The 26510-nt window shown below is 37.8% G+C and overlaps 1 protein-coding gene across 1 annotated transcript; it reads left to right on the plus strand.

Moving 5' to 3' along the window:
* Window positions 1–1323: 1323 nt before the first annotated feature.
* On the plus strand, window positions 1324–12941 carry LOC134797892 (uncharacterized). The gene is made up of 3 exons (XM_063770241.1): window positions 1324–1444; window positions 2259–2454; window positions 12596–12941. Exons 1-3 carry the CDS (start codon window positions 1436–1438, stop codon window positions 12832–12834), a joined length of 444 nt encoding a protein of 147 aa, XP_063626311.1. The 5' UTR covers window positions 1324–1435; the 3' UTR covers window positions 12835–12941.
* Window positions 12942–26510: the final 13569 nt, after the last annotated feature.

Here is a 26510-nt window from a genome sequence, read left to right on the forward strand (position 1 = left end):
CTCCTTGCCCTTGGTGTTTGCTTAGACTAGTCAAGTAAGTAAACAAATTATTATCCACTTATCATAATTGACACGGTGAAGCTATCAAAATTTACGCATAGGTACATTTTTCACAAGGGTGTGTCAAATCCGATGACCCGGTTGAATATTAAAAACGTCAGACAGCTAAAAGATGCTCAAAGTTTGCGTTCCTGACGTAACAAGTGACGACAGTGGGAATCCCCTTTACTATACTCTGTATCTTTAGGTAAGTACTTAAATAAAAGTAAACAAATAATTTGTACATTTTCGGGTAGTTATAACATTTATTGATTAACCAGCCAAATACAAAACCGCCTGGATCTGACACGGAACGACCTGACTTTAACCTACATTATTTGATCATGTAATGTTTTCATCTACCCTCAACTGGCTTAAGAAGCCATTTGTGGGTAGATTTTGTTTACTCTTTTTTAAATACCTAAAGATACAGACTATTGCACTATCAACCAGGCTATGATAGTAAGATCAGAATATATATTATAGATTCAATAGCCTTTTGGATACAAGAAAAACTGCATATAGCGCTGTCATAGATGAAAGAAAAGCGATCGTCACGCGATGCATATAAGAGCACTCACCAGAGGTGTCGCTTAACTGACGCTGTTAAGTAAAAGTCAAGTCATACAAATATCATCAGACTAATTCGGCATCGTAATATTTTCAAACAGAGAGTAATTAACGTAATGACATTAATAATAATGTAATGTCATTTGACAAAATCGGCTTCGGCCCATCTCACCCTATAGGCCCCGCCCGTGCATGAACTATAGGGGGCAGCATTAGGAGCCGACAGATTTTTGGCGCGAGGGATAAATATTATGTCGTTTATACTTCCGATGTAACCCACAAGATGGCAGAACCTACTATGCACAAGGAAACGTACCGACAAGAACGGTAGATGGTAGCACTTGCTTTGGAAATGTAGGTACAAGTGCACATATGTTTCCGATTTTGGCCACAAGATGGCAGACCCTCCAACGCGCACGGTCCCTATAAACATTAGAGTTAGACTTAGGTAAGCAATACTCCTGTGTTTGGTGAAATGCTATATTATTATTGCAAACTTCACACCCAATAGATAAAAGTGTCTATATTTTATGGCAAAGTTTGAATATCCAAGATATTTTATTACATACATAAATCATTATGCTAAAATTCATTGATAAAACTGGAACCATAAAATCGGCAAATTTACGCATTCCATCAAAGTAGGCACAAAGATGATATTCGCTGTATAGAATTAGTATAATGAGTTTTATAGAAACGCATAAATATATTTGCTAACATGAAGTTGTTTGGAATGCCCAGTAGGATAGTAATATCATATTTAAACAAGGATTCTGGTGTGTTGTGATCAGTGTGTGATATTGAAGCAAGTGTGACTATTCGCAAGATGTTCAAGGTACGTCGCGTGTTATTCTAACATAAACATAATACTTGTAGAAGATCAGTGCTACTTACATTATATTTTACCGATCAACAACATAATGTTATCAAAAACCCTTAAATGTGTTTATCCCAGGTCCTATTTTACTCCAGTGGTTACTTTCCTACTCTAAGTAAAACATTAAAAAAAAATTAAAATGCATATATGTAGATTGTTACCCCATAAAAATTAAGTATTTGTTTTTCGTAATACAATTTTATATCAAAGTAATACACTTATTAATTTATTATACAATTACCTATAAAGTTAATTACAATATACCTAGTATATTTACAATATTTACATAGGTACTTAATCAATTTTCGACGAACCCTAATGTCACCTCCCTAAATACATATGTATGTACCTACCTATTATTTACAATTTATTGGTATAAATTTTATTAACGCTAAATTAAATTAAATACTTAATCACTTTTTTAGGTACCTACCTACTGTAAAAATAATAAAAGTACATACTCAGTTAAAACTCGAGATTTTTACTTCGTTGCGTTTTTATTTTGTATACTTACTAAACTGTTACATGCAATCTTTTGTTGGTACCTACCTATTTCTGTTTATTTTTTTATTAACCAGCATACCCGTCAATGTGGTTCAGTGAAGGGAGGACGGATGGAGGATGGACTAAAAATGCGCTGTGCGGTCATTTTGTAATGAAATGGCTGACGCGACATAGTTTAGCTAAGCCCGTTCCTTTAGTCACGCATGCTAATTTCAAATGTTATTTTTATATATTTTGTAGCTCTATTTTTTTTTCATAACTGTTATAGATTACGTTCGTGCTGGCAGTAGTCGTGATGACGACGGTCACTGCCCAGTTCGGTGGCCGGGGCGGAAGACAAGGTTTTGGCGGTGGTGGTTTCGGTGGCCAAGGAGGCTTCGGAGGCCAGGGAGGAGGCTATCGCGGCCAAGGAGGGTTCGGTGGCCCCGGAGGAGGCAGCTTCGGCGGGGGATACGGACGCCCAGGTAGTAGAAGAGCCGGCCGCAAAATTTTTAACCGACTTGATACCACGATGAAATGCACAATGGTTTCCCAGAAAAGTTATGCTAAGTCCGAATTCGATAGTCTGCCACGGCGGAACTTGCCGAAAGCACGAAAAAGAAGGCCACTTCCGGTGCGAAAAAAGGGGCTGATTTAACCCATCTGATACCGAGATAGTAGTTATGGCAGCAGTTAGAAATTTACATGTAGACACAGAAAAGCGAAGTCTGCCACTATTTTTTTTGCCGGAAGTGCTTGGCAGACGCTCTCAAAGGTGACCATCGGGACCCCTAAATTAACCCATCTGATACCACCATGAAACCAATGCCAGTCGGTAGGTATGAACTCTCATGTCAGGAATATATAAGTCTGCCAAGGCTTTTCCTGCCGAAACACCATGGCAGACGAGATTATGTAAGCAAGGTCGCCATCGGTTACCCTACACTAACCCATCTGATACCACCATGAAACCAATTCCATTCGGTAGGTATGAACCCCCATTTTAGGAATATATAAGTCTGCCAAGGTTTTTCCTGCCGAAACACCTTGGCAGACGAGATTATAAGCAAGATGACCATCGGTTACCGTACACTAACCCATCTGATACCGCCATGAAACCAATTCCAATCGGTAGGTATGAGCCCTCATTTCATGAATATATAAGTCTGCCAAGGCTTTTCCTGCCGAAACTCCTTGACAGACGAGATTATGTAAGCAACATCCGCATCCGTGGGACCGGTATACGTGATTACTGTAGGCTTATTTATTACTTTATGCTTTTACATATTTGTATATTATTATGTTATTAATGAAATATGTTTATAATTTATTAAACCTATACCTAATACATTGGGAATTGATTACCTGCTTACGGCAGTAGTAGGGAGTAGTGGGTGAGTTCTGGCTCACTTAGCCAGGCCAACAGTCCCTCCCCCTTTTTTTCCCTTGTTGAGGCCCTGCAACCTTACCTTGAACCCAACCTAATGTCATTGTAGCTCGAATCTAACCTAATCTATTTTTATTGCTTTTAGAAAATATTCTAATAACAATTATCTACTTTTGCAAAGTTAAATGTTGAATTCTTTATTTCGCAAAATGGAATTTTAATGTGACTATAATGTATGTGCAATCTACTTAGAAACTGGGTTTAGAAATATAAAAACACACATTTTATATAGGATAATAAGTTTATTCAAGTAATATTCTGAAGATATGAGATATAGTAACATCATTACTTATTCTGTGTACAGTGGAGAAAACATGCAAGTTGACATTTTTCGTTTTAAAATAAATAATAATAAATAAATTCTTTATTTACGACCATCGAGGATCATTTGTGTTAGTAATATAAATAGTGTTATCCTAGTGTTAGAACTACATAACTATCCTTAAAATAACTATATTTATTTATTTATTTCTGCGTGCGTGTATCAAGCAGCAGTTATTCAAGTACAGGCAATCGATTCTGCCTGCCAACATTCTCAGAATGCTGTTGGAGCTGGCCCTCACTCTGCGCACAAGGGATGTAGCTCGCTTGCGCATGGTGGTGTAGAAGCAGTCTACTCGCGCCTGCGCGAACATCCCCGATGCACTACAGAATTTGGGCAGCCCCATCAGCACTCTGAAAGCGTTGTTATATTGAACACGCAGAGCGCTGTACCGTTTATGAGTATAATCAGCCCACAGGTTGCTTGTGTAGAAAGTCGTACAGTAAGCCCTAAAAAGGGTGACTTTTACATCTTTGGAGCAGTGAGCAAACCTGCGGGCTATCATATTAGCTCTCTCAAATAAAGATAAACTAAACAGTATTTGCCACAAACCGATGTTAAAAAACTTTGCAGTTGTTGGTTGGCATAATACCATCTCTTACAATTTCTCTTCATTAACATTTTATGATACCTTCCTGTTTTTATTTACTTAATTTAATTTTTTACTTTTTATGTGATCGGTACTTCATTTATTTTAGATTTTGGGCTAATATTAGTTTGTTAACCGACTTCCAAATCTCAAAGAAGGAGGTTATCAATTCGGTTGTGTTTTTTTTATTTTTTATTTTTTTTTATGTTTGTTACTCTATATCTCCGTCATTCCTGGACCGATTTTGAAAATTAGTTTTTTGATTGTATGTATATGCATACAGATTGGTTCCGTTTTTGTCAAAACCCAGTTCTGATGATGGGATCCATGAGGAATCGAGGGAACTCCTCAAATTTTAAACGCATACATATAGTGATTTTTGGGTTTTTATCATCAAATTAAGCATACACATTCAAAAAAGTGACATTTGATGAAGTGCAACTGCTGATGATGACCAGAACAGAACTCTTCAACCACGCATAGTTCACGTTTGGCGATTTTTCCTCTTCGTTATGTTTGTTAAGCAAGTCAAGTTTTAAAGCCACATTTTTGTCAAGCTCGAGTTCTAATGATGGGATCCATAAGGAATCGAGGGAACTCCTCAAATATTAAAGGCATAAGTATAGATTTTTTTTGTATTTTCATCATAAAATCAAGCATTTACATTAAAAACTGTCGCATTTGATGAAGTGGAACTGCTGATGATGACCAGAACAAAACTCTTCAACGACGCATAGTACACGTTTGGTGATTTCTAATTTCGATTTTGACTTGGACTGCGACCCGGACTCGGACCCAGAACCGGACTCATACCCGGATCCGGTTCGGACCCGGACTTGGACCCGGACTTGGAATCGAACTCGGACCCGGACTCGGACTCGGACACGGACTCGGACTAGGACCCGGACTCGGACTCGGACCTGGACTCGGAACCGGACTCGGAACCGGACTCGGACTCGGACCCGGACACGGACTCGGACACGGATTCGGACCCGGACTCGGACTCAGACTCGGACCCGGACTCGGACCCGGACCTTGACCCGGAAAACCACTATAATATATATTATATTATAATTATTATTATTACACGTAAATTTGTTCACGAAGAAACCGTGTACCGACTCTTCATGCCATTATATTTTTAATTTGCTGTTATTCTCTACAAATCGACACTAAAAGTATCAAAATATCAAAATATGGAGGTCCGTTTGAGAAAGAAGCAAAACAATTTTGTCTTTGACAGTAATTGAATTATTGTGTGATTTTGAAAGCTAGACAATTCAAGATTTATATTTTTACTCACAAAGACAACACAGAAATTAAATCTCAAATGTAAACCTTCGAACAATTTCCATACATTGACGACATCACTCAAAATTCTTCTTCAAGTCAGATGCCCGCTGGGGCTGCACCGGAGCACACGTATAATTCTTCAAATAAAAATGACAGCTTGATTTGACATTAAATCATATACGCACACGAGAAAGTATACCAGTAGATAAATTGTATTTCAAAAAATAGGGTACATAAATATCAGCTCGCGTCTCCTTTCAATTTGATTTGCTGTTATTTACGGGTCATAATGGTTGAAAACCTCAGTAAACTATCTTAAAACAATACGATTACAGTCGAATTTAAGTATTATGTTCCTTCAAATCAAAACTCGCTTAAAATGAAAAAAGTTTAAAGACTCATCCTTTACTGATTGGGATTAATTTTCATTTTGCGTCATTTTAAAAACGTATTTGACTTCTGTACGTCAATTAATTTTGATGACAATTGTAATCTTGTAATATATTATAGAACTTTTATCTTAAAATATTGCCTATTAACAGGAAGCGTTATGTAATTCGTATAAGTAATATCTGAAAGTCTTGTACCTAGATCTGTAATACCATGGATTCCGACGAATAAATGATTATGATTATGCCGTTCGTTCCGTCTATATGTATAATGCGTGTACGTGCTGTTCTCTGAAAATCTTCAAGAAAAAATAACGGCTAGACCAGCACGAAGTACTAGCGAGTTTTTGCGGCTTTGGAGACCGAGATAAAGCTTACAGGCCAATACCGCTGTGGCCTGGTTATTGTTATGTATACCTATGTATCGAATGTTTTAAAAAAAATTTACTATAAAAAGCAATGTTTTATTTCGATTAGGTCTACATTTTGTGCATATTGTATATCTGAAGTATTTTCGTACTAAACTTGAAACTTTCGTTGAAACTAAATAAAATAATTATTCCTAATATACAGTCACCTGCAATTTATGTTACACAACACACAACGAAGGCCGCAAAAATATCTGACACGATCTTATTTGTAGAACCATAAGAGCATGTCATATATTTTTGCGGCCTTCGAAGAGTAGGTACCGGTCATTATCACCAACTTTGCCCGCATTTAAAAAAAAACACGAATTTCTCAAAAAAAAAAACAAATCGTAATTACTTTTTTTGCTCAGCACGTCCATTGTGATCAAACGCATCAGTTTATTTGAAGAAAAAATATTTTTATCGTGTTTTTACCCATTTTTTTGCGTTTTAGAGGGTGGGCAAAGATATCCGGAGTTTTCGCCAACATTGCCCACGTCAATTTGGTATTCAAATACAGCTCGTATGATGATGATGTCTAAGGATCACTGGTTTTGGGCAATCCTACCATTCCCTGTTAATAACTTAGCGATAAGTGTAAAAACTTTTAAATAAATTTGCTGGGCAATGTTGCCTACCCGTTTTTGCTCATTTCCATATAAGGCTCGCCTAAGCATTTTACAAAGGCTAGGGTTGTCACTTTTGAGAAAATCTGTTACAATAGTTTAATGGCCAAAAATATGATTTTTGCTGTGTTTTTCATTAGTTAACGGGATAAAACATCTAAGTAAAGGATAATAAGACAAATTAAATACAGTATATATTTATAAACTTACTTTAGTGTACAAACATAACCTTATTTTACATGCGAAGTTGGGTAAATTAGATGAAAGTGACAACCCTAATCCGTTTTTGGTGGTGGGCAATGTTGGTATGGATGCCAAATCACCGGATTACTTTGCCCACCGCTAAAACTCGCTAAAAATTACAAATTAAAGATATCTTATTGATACTGTTTTAACACCCCCTGGCACTGATTAAAATAACCGACTTGGTTTCACATTACATCTCAAAACTTTTTGAAGTGAAAATTTCTTTAGCGGCGTGTAATAGTGCCCTTGCGGCCTATTTGCTGAATAAATGTTGAAGTTTGAAGTTTGCATGCCAAGTTTCGTGCTTTCTGCCGGATGGGACAGGATTTAGGATGGGTCAGACCAGGACCGCATTTTTGCAGGTTCATCTTTTATTAGCCAGACTCTACCTCCATACTAAATCGAGCTAAGGAGTCGCACTATAAAGAAATATTGAACATTTTCTTTCAAGTTGATATACAGGGTGTCCATGCATTAGGGTATTTATATTCAATATTCAATAATTTATTCATAAAATCAATACAATTTTACACGTCAATGGTATTTAGAACCAGTATACAAAGTATCATAACAAATTACGATTTTTTTACTTTGGAGCAACCTGTATGTGTTAGTAGCTCCTGAGGTAATAAATAGTATGACTAGATTTTGCCCTGTGCGCGGGGCCCGAGGGCCCCGCGGTCTTCTTGTAGTTTGTTGTTGGTGCTGTTGTTTTTGTTGTAGTAGTAGTAGTAGTAGTTTGTTTTCCAAAGGGAAAAAGAAATAAAGTTGTACTTTTGCTAGGACGAAAAGATCCGCGTGAAAGCACTACATTCCCGCAGCTCGGCCTGGCCTCGCGGGCTTGGGAACTCGTAAGGGACGCTCCGGGCCTTCGGCCCTACGCGGAGCTCGGCCTTCGTCCTTCGCTGGGTTTCGAAGCTCAGCGTCGGGCCTTCGGCCCGCCGCTTCGCTTATTAAAACAGTTGGGAGGGTTGGTTTTGCTTCGGGGCTTAAGCGGGAAGTTGGAGCTTAAACACGACCCAATAGGAAAAGTGTCTTCGTCACACTTTTTGTATAGGATTTTGCTTTGTTCGTCATTCCCGCAGCTCGGCCTTCGGCCTCGCCCAAAATTACTGGGGGCGGGGCACGCTTGGATATTCGGGGTGAAGCTCCGGGCCTGACGGCCCTACGCGGGGTCGGCCTTCGGCCTCCCGGCCTGAAGCTCGCCCTTCGGGCTCGCTTATCCTACTTGGAAATTTGAATTTTGCCCTTGTCGCCCGCCATTTTGGATTTTTCCAAAAATTTTTTTTACATGGTAATGCTGGGCCCCCTAGCTCGCCGCATGCCAAATCTCAGCGTACTCGGACCAACTTGAAAAATTAAAAAAAAAAGTCGGCCATTTTGAAATTTTTTAAATGCAGTTTGATTTGTTTCGGGGCCCTCTATGACATTTGGTCGAGCACCCCCCACCTACCTCGCACCGTTTAAAAGTTGCCATACAAAATTAAAATGACCATTATTTCCGCCATCTTGGATTTTTTCCAAAAATTTTTTTTTCATAGGAATCTAGAGGCTTCTATCTCTCGCCATGCCAAATCTCAGCGCGCTCGGACCAACTTTAAAAAAAAAAAAAAAAAAAAGTCGGCCCGTTTGAAAATTTTTAAATGCAGTTTATTTTGTCTCGGGGCCCTCTATGACATTTAGTCGAGCACCCCCCACCTATCTCGCACCGTTTAAAAGTTGCCATACAAAATAAAAGGGGCCATTTTTTGCGCCATCTTGGATTTTTTCGAAATTTTTTTTCCCATACGAATCTAGAGGACCCCGAGATTCCGTGACCAAAATTTCAGCGCGCTAGGACAAACTTGAAAAAATTAAAAAAAAAAGTCAGCCATTTTGAAAAAAAATGGTGGCGTCAAAAACTGCCAGGGTCCCTCTATGACATTTGGTCGAGCACCCCCCACCTACCTCCCACCGTTTGGCCGGGCCGTCGAACATTTTTCTGAACGGAAGCGGTAGGCCAAAAGTCGGAATTTTCTGAAGTCACGAGACCGCCCTCTATACGACCGTACCAAAGTCTAACACCCCACGAACCTCCTTCTGGGAGAACAATCATGTCAATTAATCAGTCGTGTTGCAGCTTTAAATAAGATTAATTATTAATTATTAATTATTAAATTATAAATTAAATTAAATTAAATTAATTAAAACTTTCTTCGACCGTTTTGATTATCTTTTGTATTTATGACATTAATAAGATTCTGACTTTTGACAAATGTCATCATTGCCGCACATTTTCAAACAAATTGTCAAAATCACTGCCAATGATTAATACAGTATGTTTCTTTTTGTTGTCGATTATTGGAATTAACTTTTGTTTGATAATTTAATGTTTTATCTTTTGTTCTAATTAAAAAGAAATTACCGTTAGAGCATTTCTGAGAAGTAACCCTATGTGGGATTTCAGGGTTTGTCCAATGGCTAAGGTCACCCTGTATTTAAAAACGTAAACGTTAAAGTTTTTGGGATATATGTATAGTAGACTATTTATACTCCACATTGATACCATTAAGAAGTTAATAAAACTGCCTGAAAGTTAGAGAGGACTATGGAGGAGATTACTGTTTACTAGCTTTTGACTTAACTCCTGGCCCCTGTTTCACCAACGTGACAGGTGCGACGAATTGTAAAATCACTGTTGCTGACGTCACAGGCATCCATGAACTACGGTTACCGCTTACCATCGGGCGGGCCGTATTTCTGTTTGCCACCATCATTGTATTATTAAAAAAAAACTTTATGATATCGGAAAAAAAACAGATATTTCTCTTGCTAAGTTTATGACAATTGTCACAGAAACACTGCAATTGTCACGAAATTCCGACATATAACTCATTACCTGTCAAGAATTACCTACAATTCTTCTAGATCTTTGACAATTGTCAGAAACTTCACAGGAGAAATATCTGTTTTTTCCGATATAATAAAGTTTTTTTTTAATAATACAATGATGGTGGCAAACAGGAATACGGCCCGCCCGATGGTAAGTGGTAATCGTAGCCCATGGATGCCTGTGACGTCAGCGATAGTGATTTTACAATTCGTCGCACCTGTCACCGATGTGAAATTGGGGCCTGGCCTCTATTTCACTACGGTGGCAGGTGCGACACTTGTCGACATTACAGTTGGTACTGACGTTACAGGCCTCCATAGGCTACGGTAACCGCTTACCATCAGACGGGCGGTGTGCTTGTTTGCCACCAACATGTTAATAAAATAAAAACTCCATTATATCGCCAAATACTAAGTACTTATTTTGCGAAGCTAATGACAATTGTCACAAGAAACACGACAATTGTCGGTAATTCTTGACAGCAAATGAGTTCTGTGTAACACTATATGAGTAAAATGAATATAGGCGTGGAATCGAATGTATTTGCAGCCAACAAAATGCCAATGTTTGTTCAGCTACCTGTTCACCTGTTTAAATTGCTTATTATCAATTTAGATCCGGATTTTAAACCTGGCTGACATCGGATAGCCATTTATATTGATGTCAATGGTGTTGGTGAATATTTTAATTCATTCGGGCGAAAACCGGAAGGTTGGTTGGGTATCATAAAATGTTCATGGAGAGAAATTGTAAAGGCCCCAGTACACAATGGGCCATTGCCGGCCACTCCAAGGGACGCAGCCATGCGGTAGAATGAGATAGCAATATCATTTGCTCCCTCTAACGCATAAATGCGTCCCTTGGAATGGCCGGCGATGGCCCATTGTGTACTGGGGCCTTAAGATATGGTATTGTAATCAACAACTGCAAAGTTTTTTTTACATCGGTTTGTGGCAAATACTGTTTAGTTTATCTTTATTTTAAAACGAAAAATGTCAACTTGCATGTTTTCTCCACTGTACACAGAATAAGTAATGATGTTACTATATCTCATATGTTCAGAATATTACTTGAATAAACTTATTATCCTATATAAAATGTGTGTTTTTATATTTCTAAACCCAGTTTCTAAGTAGATTGCACATACATTATAGTCACATTAAAATTTCATTTTGCGAAATAAAGAATTCAACATTTAACTTTGCAAAAGTAGATAATTGTTATTAGAATATTTTCTAAAAGCAATAAAAATAGATTAGGTTAGATTCGAGCTACAATGACATTAGGTTGGGTTCAAGGTAAGGTTGCAGGGCCTCAACAAGGGAAAAAAAGGGGGAGGGACTGTTGGCCTGGCTAAGTGAGCCAGAACTCACCCACTACTCCCTACTACTGCCGTAAGCAGGTAATGAATTCCCAATGTATTAGGTATTGGTTTAATAAATTATAAATATATTTCATTAATAACATAATAATATACAAATATGTAAAAGCATAAAGTAATAAATAAGCCTACAGTAATCACGTATACCGGTCCCACGGATGCGGATGTTGCTTACATAATCTCGTCTGCCAAGGAGTTTCGGCAGGAAAGGCCTTGGCAGACTTAAAAAATTCCGAAATGAGGGTTCATACCTACCGACTGGAATTGGTTTCATGGAGGTATCAGATGGGTTAATGTAGGGTAACTGATGTACACCTTGCTAACATAATCTCGTCTGCCAAGGTGTTTCGGCAGGAAAAGCCTTGGCAGACTTATATATTCATGAAATGAGGGTTCATACCTACCGACTGGAATTGGTTTCATGGCGGTATCAGATGGGTTAGTGTACGGTAACCGATGGTCATCTTGCTTATAATCTCGTCTGCCAAGGTGTTTCGGCAGGAAAAACCTTGGCAGACTTATATATTCCTAAAATGGGGGTTCATACCTACCGAATGGAATTGGTTTCATGGTGGTATCAGATGGGTTAGTGTAGGGTAACCGATGGCGACCTTGCTTACATAATCTCGTCTGCCATGGTGTTTCGGCAGGAAAAGCCTTGGCAGACTTATATATTCCTGACATGAGAGTTCATACCTACCGACTGGCATTGGTTTCATGGTGGTATCAGATGGGTTAATTTAGGGGTCCCGATGGTCACCTTTGAGAGCGTCTGCCAAGCACTTCCGGCAAAAAAAATAGTGGCAGACTTCGCTTTTCTGTGTCTACATGTAAATTTCTAACTGCTGCCATAACTACTATCTCGGTATCAGATGGGTTAAATCAGCCCCTTTTTTCGCACCGGAAGTGGCCTTCTGTTTCGTACTTTCGGCAAGTTCCGCCGTGGCAGACTATCGAATTCGGACTTAGCATAACTTTTCTGGGAAACCATTGTGCATTTCATCGTGGTATCAAGTCGGTTAGAAATTTTGCGGCCGGCTCTTCTACCAAGGCGGTGGATTTGGCGGACAGGGAGGTTTCAACCAAGGAGGATTTGGACAAGGTGGATACGGAGGACAGCAGGGAGGATATGGTCAAGGAGGCTTTGGGGGACAAGGGTTCGGTCAAGGAGGCTATGGACAAGGCGGTTTCGGAGGACAGCAGGGAGGATATGGTCAAGGAGGCTTTGGGGGACAAGGGTTCGGTGGCCAAGGAGGGTTCGGTCCTGGGGGCTTCGGTGGTGGCTTTTAAAGTAGACGGTAACGTCTAAAAACTAAGGACTTGAAATAAAAACATTGTGATAGTAACATATGCTATTATTTTAAGTATTTTATTAAAATTAAATTATAAAGTTAAAATTACAAGTGTTTTTATTATATTAATTAATATTATATCATAATATTAAATGGGTGCCGGCGGAGAATATTGGATGAGAGCTGATCTAGCGCTTGATATGACTTCCGACATCACTTGTAAGAAAATATTTCCGAAATAGAGCGCAAGTCGAGATCCTTTGACTAGAGGGCTCGTTTTTTCAACAGGCGGAGGAAGTGGAGGCTTTGGGACCTCAACCTCTATACTATTGCTATTAAGCACTGGCAATACGGCCTCTAAGGGGGGTGGTGGCGGAGGCCCTGCAGGAGGGGGCATTATGAGACCTGGAGGTGGAGTTATACCGAGACCTTCTACCGCTTTTAGGTATGCATTTATTTCTTCTACTCTGCCTATGTCCGTAAGTAAATTGCCTTGAGTCAGACCTTTGGGGACTTCTGGTGGCACTGGCGGGGGAGGTCCAGGTATTGGCTCAGGGACTAGAGGCGGCGGCGGTGGCGGAGGTGGTATGCTCACCACTGGCGGTGGTGGAGGAGGAGTTATTACTATTATTTCCGCTCCCTCTGCTGGCAATCTTGAAAGATAATCCTCACTTACAAGTATGGTTGACCCTGTGACTGGAGGTACGCTTGGCGGAGGACTTGAAATTCCCGGTGCTTCTGGTATAAACACTGGTGCTGGTGGTATACCTTCAGGAAGTGGCGGTGGAGGCGGCGGCAAAGGAGTTCCAATCCCAAATTCCTTTTCTAACGATACCTTTAATAGTGAGTCTGGATTGACGATATTTTCTTCTGGTTTTGGTATCACCTCAAAAGGACTCCTTTTTACTATACCGTGTCCTAAATGCAACCACTTATGTTTAATAAATTTGAAAGGCTTGATCGGCAAAACTGGGGGTTTGATGGAAAACTCAAAATCCTTTTTCATATGAATTTCTTTAAATGGCTTGGAGTTGACAATTTGAAAAACGACGAATAAAATCAGGATCTGCAAAAGAAATAACATTTTCATAATTTCTGTTCTTACTTTCACTAATCAAGTTTAGAAGTCGCTGCCCCAATATTACAGGGTTCTATGTTACATTTTCAAGATAGTTGAAATTCGACTTAATGTCACTATGACAATGTTCAAATTTCAGTTCGATAAAAGTGAAACATAGAACCCTGTAATATTGGGGCAGCGAAGTGTTGGAAAAATGGCGCGGGTTTTATCAGTTCGGTACAAATCGCGCGCGCTCTTACAAATCTATTTATTCCTAACCGTACCTATAGAGATGTTTTCAAAATATTTTAAAGATCGTAATAAATGCATTACAAAGCAGGTTAAATAACAAATTAACAAATGTGTCTAATTAAAATAATGTGTAAGTATATTATTTTAATGACCACACTTAGTCATTCTTTTTTAATTAGTCTTCCTTTAACATTAGCGTCCTTTCTTTGTGCATTGGGTAAAAACCACTGACGAATGTGCCCATAAAGGCGAACACCATAACTTTCTATGCCACTATTAATGTGAATGTGCACAATGTCAATAACACTTTTATTTATTATTATTAACTCTTTAAATGGAAGGTCTATAAAGTGGGTCAAAATTCTCTACGCACGCAAAACATTTTTTTTTATTACTGCGGCATAATTGTTGATTGCGTTTGTAAAGGAGTATATTTTGAAAATAATATTTTATTATTTTAGCTCAGTGATTAAAATTTTAATTTTTAATGACATTTGTAAGTGACGTCTAAGTAAAAAAAATTTCCTAAATTTTTTTTGTTAGCGTATTTTTTTTGTTAGCATATTATGAAAAATCTAAAATGAATCTTGCAACTCGCAGGTTGTCATGGCATGACTGCAAAACACAGGATTTTCCTATGTATAATCAAAATTGACAATAATAATGAAAATTAGGGTATTACCTTACAGCCAGCCATATTGCACAAGATATTGAGAAATACTGAGAAAAAAAATACAAAGATCCCTTTAAATAAACTCGAATTGTGGCAAAAGAACAATCGAAGGAAAATTCTCAAACACGCCATGCTATTCAAGGGATGACCCGAGGAGGTATCATGTAATGACTTTTATTGAAAATTGAACTGTGTTAGCAGTGAGTAAGGTTCCTTTTATATTTAATAATTTTCCTGCAATACGTGTTTGCTTAAGCTATCTACTGTGAAACTATGTCAATAATGAATACCAAGGAGAGAATATTGTCTCTGATAAAACACAAGGGTCGCTAGAAAATGGACATTTAGGTACAGTTTATCTAAAGAAAATAAGAGTTGTTATTGCTTGACCAAGTTTTAATTACGATGTTATGCCGTGACCAGTTTAGTGACATTGATATTTAACAAATACTCACAGGCCTATCGTCCGCTAACAAGTACTTAATGATTAAAGACTTAAAACCCATTGTTCTCTAAAGTCTTTACGTTAACGGCACCAGTCATGAGCAAACCTGGGATAACTTGGGGCACTTAAGTGCCTCTACCATCAGTTGGCAGACTATTTTTCACTTACTTTCAGTGAATAAACGTGCCGTGAGTCACGTTTTACGTTTCTTTACGGTCTTATGTACCTAACTTCACTCCACTCCAAACGATATTCTATTCTATTCTGCTGGTGAATACTGCGCACCAGTCTGGCTCAATAGCGCACACACAGAGCAAGTTGACGTGCAACTGCGTAATACTATGCGATGTATATCAGGCACGATCAAATCCACACCCGTACAATGGCTCCCAACCCTAAGCCACATCCCACCACCTCATCTTAGACGACAATTGGCACTGGTAAAAGAAGCGAACAAAATTCACAGCGACCCGAAACTGCCGATCCACCAGGAATTCCTTAACCCACCACAGCATCGTCTGAAGTCTCGACACCCGCCCTACCAAACCGCTCAAAACCTGACGCAAGGTGGCTTCAATATAAAAGACGCTTGGAAAGATGAGTGGCAATCCAACCTGCCAAATCCCAGCCTAAATGCCTACGATCCTACCAAAAAGCCGTATGGCTTTTCAGCATCTAGGAAGGAATGGTGCCAATTAAACAGACTCCGTACCGAACATGGACGCTGTGCGGACTACCTGTTTAAGTGTGGTTGGCGAGACTCACCAGCATGCGACTGCGGGGCCCCAGTACAGACTATACACCACATTATACATAGTTGCCCGAAACGGAAATTTGTCGGAGAGGCTCTAGACCTTCATTCGCCTAATGCACACGCTGCCCAATGGGTGAAGAATTTAGATATCGTATTGTAAATATTGTAATTGATAATTAGCGACTCTGTAAATGCCATACGAATAAATAAATAAACTCCAAACGATGCTGTCCCTTTCTAACTATACTAAAAAACAGATCAAGAGTTATATCGGAGTTTTATACAGCGCCCCTAGAACTCACTTAAAGAACGAAATAACAAAATTGACACATTTTCTCACGTCTACGTAATTTACTATCTATGCATCTCGCTCTCGCATATTAGTGCAAGTGAGATGCACAGAAAGTAATGTTACATATACTGATGGTAGCCTTGAAGGATGACTCACGGTAGACCGGCCCGTGTCCGGGCCGGAGCTTCCGACGCTTACTCTTCTATGACATGACAGGCGATCACGTGATGCTTTCCATTGAAAACGATGCGCCGGAAGCTCCGTCCCGGACACGGCTCGGTCAAACGTGAGTCATCCTTAATACTAAAGTGACGTAGCAAAATATTTTATCGATGTTACTGTCAACGTCTAAATGTTCTACAAAATAAATATATTTATACAAAATCGCTTTGTATACTGCTTCTTAAATGCTAAGTATTTATTGTATTTTTAAACCAGGTCAGTATTTCCACATTTGTTTGAAATGACATCCGCATACATTTATTACCTTAAGAGGCTTGATAGGTATCAGGTGTGATATCGAACCTTTTTATAGTAATCGAGAATTTTCAATGAGCACATGTATTATTATATATCGACATCTTTTTAAGGTTCCGTACCCTAGCGTAAAACGGGACCCTATTACTAAGACTTCGCTGTCCGTCCGTCCGTCTGTCACCAGGCTGTATCTCACGAACCGTGATAGCTAGACAGTTGAAATTTTCACAGATGATGTATTTCTGTTGCCGCTATAACAACAAATAATACAACAACAAGTACATCTGGGCCAACAGTCAAGTAAAATAAGGATTCTCAACAATGGTCTGCCCCAAGGATCTGTGCTTGCTCCTCTGCTCTTCAACCTTTACATTCATGACTTGCCTGCCACGACCTCGCGAAAGTTTGGCTATGCTGACGACCTGGCCCTAGTAACTCAGACAAAGCATCTAGAAATAGCAGAAGTCATCTTGGAAAGATACCTGGAGGTGATGGACGAATATTTCCAGCGCTGGCGCCTATGCCCGAACTCCAGCAAGACAGAAGTCTGTTGTTTCCATCTGTCAAATAGGCTAGCGAAAAAGCAACTGGAAGTTAGGTTCAGAGGTACAGTCCTACGGCATAATTTCTGCCCGAAATACCTCGGAGTAACCCTTGATAGGAGCCTAACATATAAGAACCACCTTGATAAGCTGTCTGGAAAGCTCAAGACTAGGAACAACATCATCCAGAAGCTCACAGGAACGTCATGGGGCGCCAGCGCTGCCTGCCTAAAAACCACTGCTATGGCCCTCGTTTATTCGACGGCAGAATACTGTGCACCTATATGGATGAACAGTGCACACGTGGCCAGAGTTGACGTCGAGCTCAACCATACGATGAGAATCATCTCGGGCTGCATCATGCCAACACCTAATTACTAGCTACCGGCTCTGAGCAGCATTACACCACCAGGAATACGCAGACAAAAATGCCTATCAAGAGAGATCACCAAAATGTCTGGAAACTTATTGCTGCCCATCCATCAAGACCTGGACAACCTAAAAAATAGCCGACTCAAGTTCCGAAATCCACCAGCCAAAACCTTCCATACACATGACCTAGCATGGAATGCACAATGTAGACAACTCCATCTTTGAGTTTACCACACAGGAACGGCCCAAAGGATTTAACGAAAGCCGACAAATATGGTGTACACTGAACCGTCTAAGGACTGGTATCGGCAACTGTGCGTACCTCTGGCACAAGTGGGGGTGGAGCGAGTCGGCGGCGTGCGAGTGTGGAGACCCAGAACAGACCATACATCACATGGTATTTCAGTGCCCTGTTACCAGATATAATGGCCCAGTTGAGGATTTTAAAAACCTGACAATAAACGCGAGTTTGTATCTGCGGAATTGTAAATTTTGATGTTAAGTGTAAATTTAATAAGTGTGTGTACCTATTGCCATACGATAAATAAATAAATAACAACAAATAATAAAAACAGAATAAAATAAAGATTTAAGTGGGGCTCCCATACAACAAACGTGATTTTTGACCGAAGTTAAGCAACGTCGGGCGGGGTCAGTACTTGGATGGATGACCGTTTTTTTTTGCCGTTTTTTGCATTATGGTACGGAACCCTTCGTGCGCGAGTCCGACTCGCACTTGCCCGGTTTTTATCAATATCAAATCCCTAGAATGTGTCCCGAGTTATCACAGGTTTGGACTCACGAGAGTCATGAGTCATGAAACATGAATTGGAATATTTTTAATACTAGCGCCCGGCCCAGCTTCGCACGGGTGCAACCTTAACAAATTATATACCTAAACCTTCCTCAATAATCACTCTATTGATAGGTAAAAACCGCATGAAAATCCCTTCACTAGTTTTCGAGTTTATCGTGAACATACATACATACAAATAGACAGAGTGCCTACCGCGAACCACGTTCGACGTGTTGCCTCTTTGTCGCTCTCGTAAATTCGTACGTTAGTGTGACTGGGAGGCAACACGTCGAACGTGGTTCGCGGTAGGCCGTCTGATGCGGCGGCGGACTTTCGGCTCGATTCGGAAAATGAATCGATTCTGGAGGTCCTCTTGAACGATTTCGACAAGTTATGACTTACAGGCCTATTCGGATTTCGAGATAATCACAAGATCTTGAGACGATTTAGAGATCAACTAGATCTACATTAGATATCGACTAGATGTGACTTGGATATCTAAGTCTTAACTTGTCGAAATCGTTCAAAAGGACCTCCAGAATCGCGAAAACGTCAAATTTGACATATCTATCTTACAAATATCTTTAAATTATCCGTATCGTAACTTGTTGAAGTCTAGTAGAAATCTAATTCATTTTCCGAATCGAGCCGTTAGATATCCAAGTCACATCTAGTCGATATCTAATGTAGATCTAGTTGATCTCTAAATCGTCTCTAGATCTTGTGATTATCTCGAAATCCGAATAGGCCTGTTTGTTTTATAAGTTGTAGTGATTTCACTGACTAGACACCTATAAAATTTCCACCGCGCGTTAAAAGTTGAATGTCCGATTCGCCTTTTATATTTTCTACGTGTTTAATGAAACATGCTGTTAATTGGTTAATTAACAAGTTACAATCTATGTTTGTTTTCACCAATCATGGACAGTATGGCGCCATTTCTTTTAGAACAGACCGAAATTAATGAAACGTCAAACTCTTCTTTATGGTTGCCAAAACTGGGCTATAACCGCGAAAATCGAAGTTCGCAAATTGCGGGGATCTTTCTCTTTTACTCCAATGAAGGCGTAATAAGAGTGACAGAGAAAAATGCCCGCAATTGACGATTTTCGGTATTGGCGGTAGCCCTACTGTAACCACGTTCGACGTGTTGCCTCCATATCACACTTACGTACGAATTTACAAGTGCGACAGAGAGGTAACACATCGAACGTGGTTCGCAGTAACTAATCTTGGTCTAATTTACTTAACATCAGGGGTGTTAAGTAAATTAGACCAAGATTTAGCACGCACACCCAGTGCAAGTGTCATAATGATACGTCATCATTTCATAGAAGTTATAGACGTTTAAAATAACACTTGTAATGCGTGTGCTATCAAAATCGTTGCGGACTTCTCTTGGTTAGACCAAGACTCTACTTATTTCACAGTATTTGAGATTTACGTTATTGGTTATTTCATTATTGGTGCCACGTCCATTACAGGGGTGTTTTTTATATAATCTATTTCAGAAAATAGGGACTCAAAAATATTATAGGTACTTAGTAGCTTAAACGCGTCATAAGTTTGCAGTATGGAAAATTTTGATTCGAAAACTGAGAGTCGTTTCATTCACGTGTTTTCTTCATAAGGCATATACTTTCCAATGTAACACTTTTGCTTTACCGCCAGATGCCATTTTTAGGAACAAATAGATAAGTAGATACGTATGCCTCTTTCAGAAAGTTTCGTATTTTTTTATCAATTCCCTCATTTTGTATCAGTGAACATTTTCGAAATAAAATATCTTTAAATATCGTAAAAACTAGTGCCTACGTCAAATCATGGGATAAGTTGTCAAGCGGACCCCAGGCTCTCATGAGCCGTGGCAAAATGCCGGGATAACGCGAGGAAGAAGAGAGATAAAATCAAGAAATTTTTGAAATGCATCTCTCATTGTTGGCTGTGTTTCGGGTGTTATTGAAATATTAATAGTTTGTTTAACATAAATCTTTATTTGAGTAATATGAACAGCACATTGGAAAGCGATGATTACGGACGGCCGGTTTGATTACGGAAACATGATCGGACAATTTTCCTTTCATCAGCAAAAACTTTGATCAGTAAAGATGAAAAACCTGTCGTCGTAAATTCTCGGGTGCCATGTTTGATAAGGTTGACTGTGCATAGTGCATATATTATGCACTGCATAAGGATAAACGGGGCATATATGTACCTATATGTAATTGTGACTATTTTCCTAAGATTAATGCCTTAATTCTTAATCTAATCTAATAGATAATTGTGGGAAACAGATATAGTCTATCTGACGTGGTTTGTTCAACTGTACTTACCTAATTTTATGAGGTAAGAGTAAGTTAATGTATTCGTTACATACCTATTACACATTTATAAATACAGAAATTAAAAGAAAATACAAAACAATTAACGCAAAATAAACTACGAAAAAAAACTAATTTTATATGTAGTTTAATTTTTTATCATTACTTCTCTTTAACCTATTTTTCCTGCCACCTGCGCCTTTCCCACCAATCCGGATACAATGCGTCCAAGTCATCCCGCCATCTCCTTTTCGGCTTTGTTATAAAATTAACTGTTTTGTACCTCAAAGCATTACTTAAACATATTTATAACGAGGGACCGTTACCGTAAACCCGTACCCGTACTTTGATCAATTTTAGAGTTTGGCGCCATTTTTTGACAATCCAAATATACGTAAAAATATGAAATAAAAATATAATAATCGGTTTTTTCTCTTCTTTCTGCTTGCCAAATAAAAAAAATTAGGACTTATATTTTTTTCGGAAATAAATAAAAACAACGCGATCAAAGTTATATTGAGAATGGGGTTACTTTGAAACCACTAATTTTTTTGCTGACAATCTAAAGTAGACCCGCTAAAAAGCCCGTAAAAAATAAAAAAATAAAATCGGTCAAGTACTTTTTAAGTTATTTATATTTTTAAGGTGTGGGGTTACTTTGATATCATACTAATTGATACAAATTAAGCGCTTATTAGATTATTTACTATAAATAACGTAGGAATTTAACTTATCATCGCATAAGTGCGATAACAAATCGCTAAGACAACACATTTTTGAATTGCAAGCTTTTCCGTTCAGTAAATTTGGTAATCAACTCCTACCTACACACAAACTTACAATCCTACAACCTCTACCTCTTCCACTGACTCAAACGATACCTATTTATTATATAACTATTAAAAAAATACGTAAAAAAATCGTAAGCTGTCAAAATAATTCATGGTGTTGCTTTAATCTTTTGATCAATCTCACCACGTATAAGTGATCAAAGACACCCCGACCCATGGATTCCCTGGCTACGTGCGCATGTGGAGGTTGTCGATTTCAGGTATTTTTTTATAAACTCGCGAATAAACACGGATTAACCTAAGACACTATAAAATTACATGTATTTATTATTGACACAAATACAGTCAAAGTTTTTCAACCAATAAAACCAGGAAGAAAAGCGTACTCGCCATCAATATTTTTTTTCTAGACGAAATAATAATATTACACTCGCATCCGCTTACTGCGCGATGAAACAACTATCAGTGTTGCCAATAAAGAAAAAATAGCTGCGAAGTTATTTTTCAACTCGTTAAAACAAGGACTTTAGTAGCGGAGAGAAGTTGCTATCAAAGTCGACCCGCAAATCAAAGTAACCCCGGTTTACGGTACTAAAAATCTAAATATCACATAGCATTCATAATATTTTTTTCGCTATTCTAAAATAGTATTTAGGTAAGGATAATAATGATTGATCAGATTAGCTAAATTAAATATGCAAAAATATACATAAACAACCGAGATACCGATTAGTTTGTGATAAATATACCGGTATTCGGTCCGTGTTTATAACACACTAGTAGAAATGTCGAGTGTGCAAGCAGCCTAAACCACCCAAATTGGTGGTGTGGTGGTCACGTATTGCGGTGGTCACGGATGCACCACACCTCCGGCGACACTCGGCAGTGTTGTCTCCTTTCACCACGTGCGCTCCTTGCGTCTTTCGCGAAAATCTAGAAAAAGTGTCCATGGAACTGTGAAGTGTCGAATGTTTTACACCTGGGGGATTGAAGTGAAACAAGTTACCGAGTGCCAGCTATTCAGGTTAGCAACTTTCTTTATAGAAAATAAGAGTGTTGCTATATTGATTATCCGTAAGTGAAAATATGGGTGGTTTTATAATTGTAACGCTTTTTGAGCCAAATACCTATATAGTATATAAATATTCTGTATTGTCAATCACAAAGTGAAAAATAAGAGAAGATAGGAAACAAACACAAATTCAGGTTAGTCACAGATTTGGTAATCAAAATTTGACAGATTTCTTCCAGCTAACCTCCTGAGCTAACGTTTCATTTCATTTATTCAAGACACATAATAAACTTACGGTAAAATCACCAACTCGTTTACATGTTAATTGTTAATTCTAACACAAAATAAAAATGTCAAAAATGTGATACAACATAGTCGAATTATTGTAAAAATATCCTACATACCTACCAAAGTCAGTGTAAAAAATGATCAAATATAATTTAAAACAAATAAAAAATTCATATTAAAAAAATATTAACGTTATATATTATTATGTAATTTGTATACTTGTAATTGCGTACCTTATAAAAGGTTCATAAGATGTTACAGACCTATTTACATTCGTACGAAAACTGAAAGCCAACTATAATTTGAATAGTCGAGTGTGTCGCCTTTACTAAGTTACGAGTATTATGAGTCAGTGAATACATTATCGAGTTTTCCTTTTGTTTAGTATTCTTAACGACACAGACACGAATCTGCATTGCCTAGATAAATATGAGGCGATCACTTTATAGTGTTTACGTGGTAAAATATTTGAAGAAACACATAATATCAATTACCTACATACAGTTGAGTCATCAAAAAAACAAATCGATTTGAAAATATGTCGCCTTGAGACTAGTAATTTTTAAGTGAGTTGATTTGAATTTTTAAGAATATATTGATATTTTAGTTCATTTTCATGTTTTTAATAAAGTAGCTGACACAATGCTCTATTATAAAATTATTATCTGTTTTTGGGGTTAACGTCTTTAACACACTTATTTTATTTTTATTTTCTTATATTTCGGATACTTATAACAAAGAAACAGTCATAAAAGAAACAGTCATTGAACAAACATTCATAGATAACTACAGATGTTTCCTTGGATATATCTCACTAAGAACACAATTCACAGTAGTGTAAATGTATTCTTTATTTCTAGGACATTCCGCAGCTAGAGACACTAATGGCTTTTAGACATCTAAAACATCAATTCCAAGCAACTGTCATGTCTGTATGTGTGTCTGTCATGTGTTGTGTGTCTGTATCTGTCTGTCTGTGCTATCATCCTAGATCCACTTCACAGCAAGAATTCAACTAATATTATGAATTTGTTACACTTCTGAAACAATATATATCTTTGACGTCGAGAGAAAACTACACTATCGTAACCGTAATCGAGTGACATTGGGAAATTAGTGTGAAATTGGACTTTATTGTGGGGGAATACGGTTAACAATCGAATGAGTTTCCGAGTGTTGTTATGTATAGTGCAACAAAGTTGCGGACAGCAAAAAAAGGAAATATTGATTGTGTGTACATCAGTCATTATTATCACACGATTCTTGTAGATTTTACCCTACAATTTTATAGCATTGAAACTAAAGTTAGCTATTCCGATTGACGTATATAGGTACAGGCAACTTTGCTGCAAATAAATGCGATTTCTGCTCAATTCTATTATAAAGTCAAATTAAATTAATATAGGTACCTATGGTACCTACAGTGCAGTTATAGGCATACTTTCAAATGATGTTTTAAAATGTTTAAAAAAGCGTCAAACAGAAGTTCGTAAAAAAAACGGAAATTAAATTAATTTATACATAATCTTGGTTGTTAGTTAAAACCTGGGACTTTAATTAAAAATGTTTAAGTATTGGCCGTAGATTATAAAATATTGAGTACTGTTAAGTGCGTGTGAAACAACGTAAAAATATTGAACGTAGAACAAATTTAAAATGACAGTTTGACTGGCAAATCAACTACAGATGTAGTGCATAATTGTTTCGTATCTACTCGTAATCGTATTTACTCAGAAACGTTCATATTTGTCATGCTACTTCAGTCAACCTCAGTACTTTTCGTACCGAGACTGACTGAAATAGCCAGACACGTTCGTACGTTTCCGTGAAAATATGATGGAAAATAATTATGCACTACATCTGTACCCTGTAGAACTAAATGGGGAATAAAAACATAGCTTACGTATTGAAATTTTATCCTATAAAGCTTGTAAATTTGTGTAGACTGTAAAGCCTGGATTCATTCTTAGTTAAAATTAAATAGATAAACATAGTTCGTACCAAGAAATGGCTTTCGTTGGAATTAGTTCACACGTGGCATAATTTCTCGGTCACCAAGCCACCATTGTCATTCGTGGCGTGGCTTATGCGTTGCCTTAATGGCAGAAAATAGAGCTACACTTATTACTTTCAATCTAGATTATTATTATCTCTATTATAATTAAGTTGTTAAAGAAATATATGATAAATAACTAAGTACTTAAAATGTTATCTCTTAGACTTACATTAGACTGTTTAACGAATCATTTAACTATGTAACTATTTTACTTATTTACCTAATCTAATAGTTTTGATAATATCCTTCAATTAAATAATATATGTAAACATAAAACATAGTAATGGCAGATTGTAAATTTTCCCGGTTACGCCCGGAATTCTTCATATTACTATTCAGAAGTATTTATTACTTCTAGGACATTGCAACAGCTAGAGACATTAATGACCTAGACATCTTAAACATCAAGTTCAAGCCACTGTTATTATGCTAACTTCCTAGATCGACTTCACAACAAGCAGACAGCTAAAATAATAAATTTGTTACACAACAAGTTGATTACAAACAAATAACATCTCTAAAAATAATTTAGGTTTTATTGCTATTGTGCGTAAAAACAAGGAAGGAACGATGTTTCCTGTTTGCCTTCATTCATAGTTTTTAACTTGATTTTCGGCTACGTATAAGTAGTATTTAATTATAAATTATAACAAAATATATTAATAAAATAAATATATAAATATATTCTATATAGTTGATTACTGTTCTTATGAATTAGTTATACAACAAACGATGGACCGGTTCTTAACTTATTTGATTAGCGGTGAACAACTTCGATTATTCAACTAGCTTATAATATTTCAAGCTAGTGGGCTCCACAAATATCACCGATAATTACATGTGATTTGGGTTACATTACGGCATTTGATCGATCGAATGAATTCCTTGCGCCTACTTCGCCGGCAACTATCGAAAATCGAGCGATTTGTTGCAAGGTCTGTGGAGCTCTTGTTTTTTTGGACGTTCTAGTTTTTTTACGGCATTTCACACGCACTTTCTACTTAGCACAGGATATCCTGTAATGAGGATAGCACACTGCTAGAATAAATAACGTAGCATGACGCGCCGCGCACCCAAATTTCGGAGTTTCTTTAGTTTAAAACTAAAACCACTTATGCGCTGTGCCTACAGCACATATTTGAAATTCGAATGCAGTCTTATGTAACAGTCGAGTTTCTTCAAAACATAAACACGTAATTAACCATATTTAAATTCAAGCCTATTATGATTTTATTTATAGTTTCAAGCTACGGTCAATAGCCACGGCCAAGAGCGGCTTATTAAAATTAATACTAGCCTCAGCCATCGACTTGTCTGCGTAGAATCTTTAAACTGGCCGTAGTGACCGTGTTGGTACTATATTCTATGTTTTCCAAAGTTTTTTATGGTTTTTAAGATAGTAGGGTTGTAGTTTCTTAGTAAGTAGGTAATACATACCATGGAATTTCTTACATTCACGCTAGGTACTCAATGATTTAATATACCTACTCATATCATTGGTCGACACCTCGGAGTAAATATCGACACTGGTTAATATGGAGCT

The sequence above is a fragment of the Cydia splendana genome, chromosome 16 (assembly GCF_910591565.1).
Source record: "Cydia splendana chromosome 16, ilCydSple1.2, whole genome shotgun sequence".
In the NCBI taxonomy this organism is placed as follows: domain Eukaryota; kingdom Metazoa; phylum Arthropoda; class Insecta; order Lepidoptera; family Tortricidae; genus Cydia; species Cydia splendana.